The 1599-nt window shown below is 42.7% G+C and overlaps 1 protein-coding gene across 1 annotated transcript; it reads left to right on the top strand.

Annotated features, from left to right (window-relative positions):
• Positions 1-6: 6 nt before the first annotated feature.
• Positions 7-1594, top strand: LOC111382529 (callose synthase 11-like; the record flags this gene model as incomplete). Its single annotated transcript, XM_023006535.1, has 1 exon — positions 7-1594. A coding segment is annotated over exon 1 (1572 nt), but the record flags the coding sequence as incomplete, so codon positions are not given.
• Positions 1595-1599: the final 5 nt, after the last annotated feature.

The following is a 1599-nucleotide window of genomic DNA, read 5'->3' as shown; positions in this document are numbered from 1 at the left end:
GGATCTTCGAATACCGCCGTTTATGCCATGGCACGATAACATGGACCTCCTGGACTGGCTGGGGCTCTACTTTGGTTTTCAGGGAGACAACGTCAAGAACCAGAGAGAGCATCTGGTGCTTCACTTGGCAAACTGTCAAATGCGCCTCCGGCAGCCGTCGACCTCCTCGGACCGCCTTGACTCTGAGGTTCTTCGCCGCTTCCGGCAAAAGCTTTTGAAGAATTATACTTCCTGGTGCTCTTATTTGGGGAAAAGGTCTCAGGTTCGGCTTCCAAGTCGCCACAACTCCAACCTCCAGCGTAATGAGCTCCTGTATGTATGTCTCTATTTATTGATATGGGGTGAAGCCGCGAATCTGCGCTTTGCCCCCGAATGTTTGTGCTATATATATCATCACATGGCAGTGGAACTCAATTACATACTTGATGATCACACTGATGAGAATACTGGACAACCTTTTGTTCCTTCTACATGTGGTCAATTTGGTTTCTTGAATAATGTTGTTACACCATTTTATGTGACAATTAAGGGCGAGGTTGAGAGGAGTAGGAATGGCACTGCCCCACATTCAGCTTGGAGAAACTATGATGATATTAATGAGTATTTTTGGAGTAGGAGGTGTTTTCAGAGGATAAAATGGCCTATTGACCTTAACAGTGATTTTTTCTATACTGCAGAAAAGAGGGTGGGAAAGACAGGATTTGTGGAGCAACGGACATTTTGGAATGTGTTTAGGAGCTTTGATAGGTTATGGGTTTTGTTGATATTGTTTTTTCAGGCTGCTACAATTGTTGCATGGGAGGGGACTAAATATCCATGGCAGGCATTGGAGATTAGAAATGTGCAGGTTCAGTTGCTTACAATTTTTATTACCTGGGCTGGTTTAAGGTTTGTTCAATCAGTACTTGATGCTGGAACTCAGTACAGTTTGGTATCAAGGGACACGAAATTGCTTGGTGTGAGGATGGTTTTGAAAAGTATGGTTGCCCTTACTTGGACTATCGTGTTTGGGGTGTTCTATGGAAGGATTTGGAGCCAGAAGAACTCTGATGGTGTCTGGTCTTATGAGGCAAACCAAAGGATATTCACATTTCTTAAGGCTGCTTTAGTGTTTGTCATACCAGAGTTACTTGCTCTGGTGCTGTTCATTCTTCCTTGGATTCGCAATGTGATTGAAGAAGCAGATTGGACTATATTGTACATTTTAACATGGTGGTTTCACACCAGAATATTTGTTGGCCGAGGAGTTAGAGAGGGTCTCATTGACAATGTAAAGTACTGTGTTTTCTGGCTTGCAGCGTTGGCTTCAAAATTCTTGTTTAGTTACTTTCTTCAAATCAAGCCTCTTGTTGGCCCAACAAGAGCTCTATTGAATCTCAGGAATGTCAATTACGAGTGGCATGAATTCTTCACTAGCACCAACAGAATGGCAGTAGTAATGCTGTGGCTTCCCATTGTCTTGATATATCTAGTGGATATGCAAATCTGGTATACAGTGTTTTCCTCTCTTGTTGGTTCAACAATCGGATTGTTCTCACATATAGGCGAGATTCGAAATATTAAACAGCTAAGACTTAGATTCCAGTTTTTTGCAAGTGC

The sequence above is a fragment of the Olea europaea genome, unplaced genomic scaffold (assembly GCF_002742605.1).
Source record: "Olea europaea var. sylvestris unplaced genomic scaffold, O_europaea_v1 scaffold25166, whole genome shotgun sequence".
NCBI lineage: Eukaryota > Viridiplantae > Streptophyta > Magnoliopsida > Lamiales > Oleaceae > Olea > Olea europaea.
Note: the sequence above shows the minus strand (reverse complement) of the source record. Positions and strands in the feature narration are given on the sequence as shown.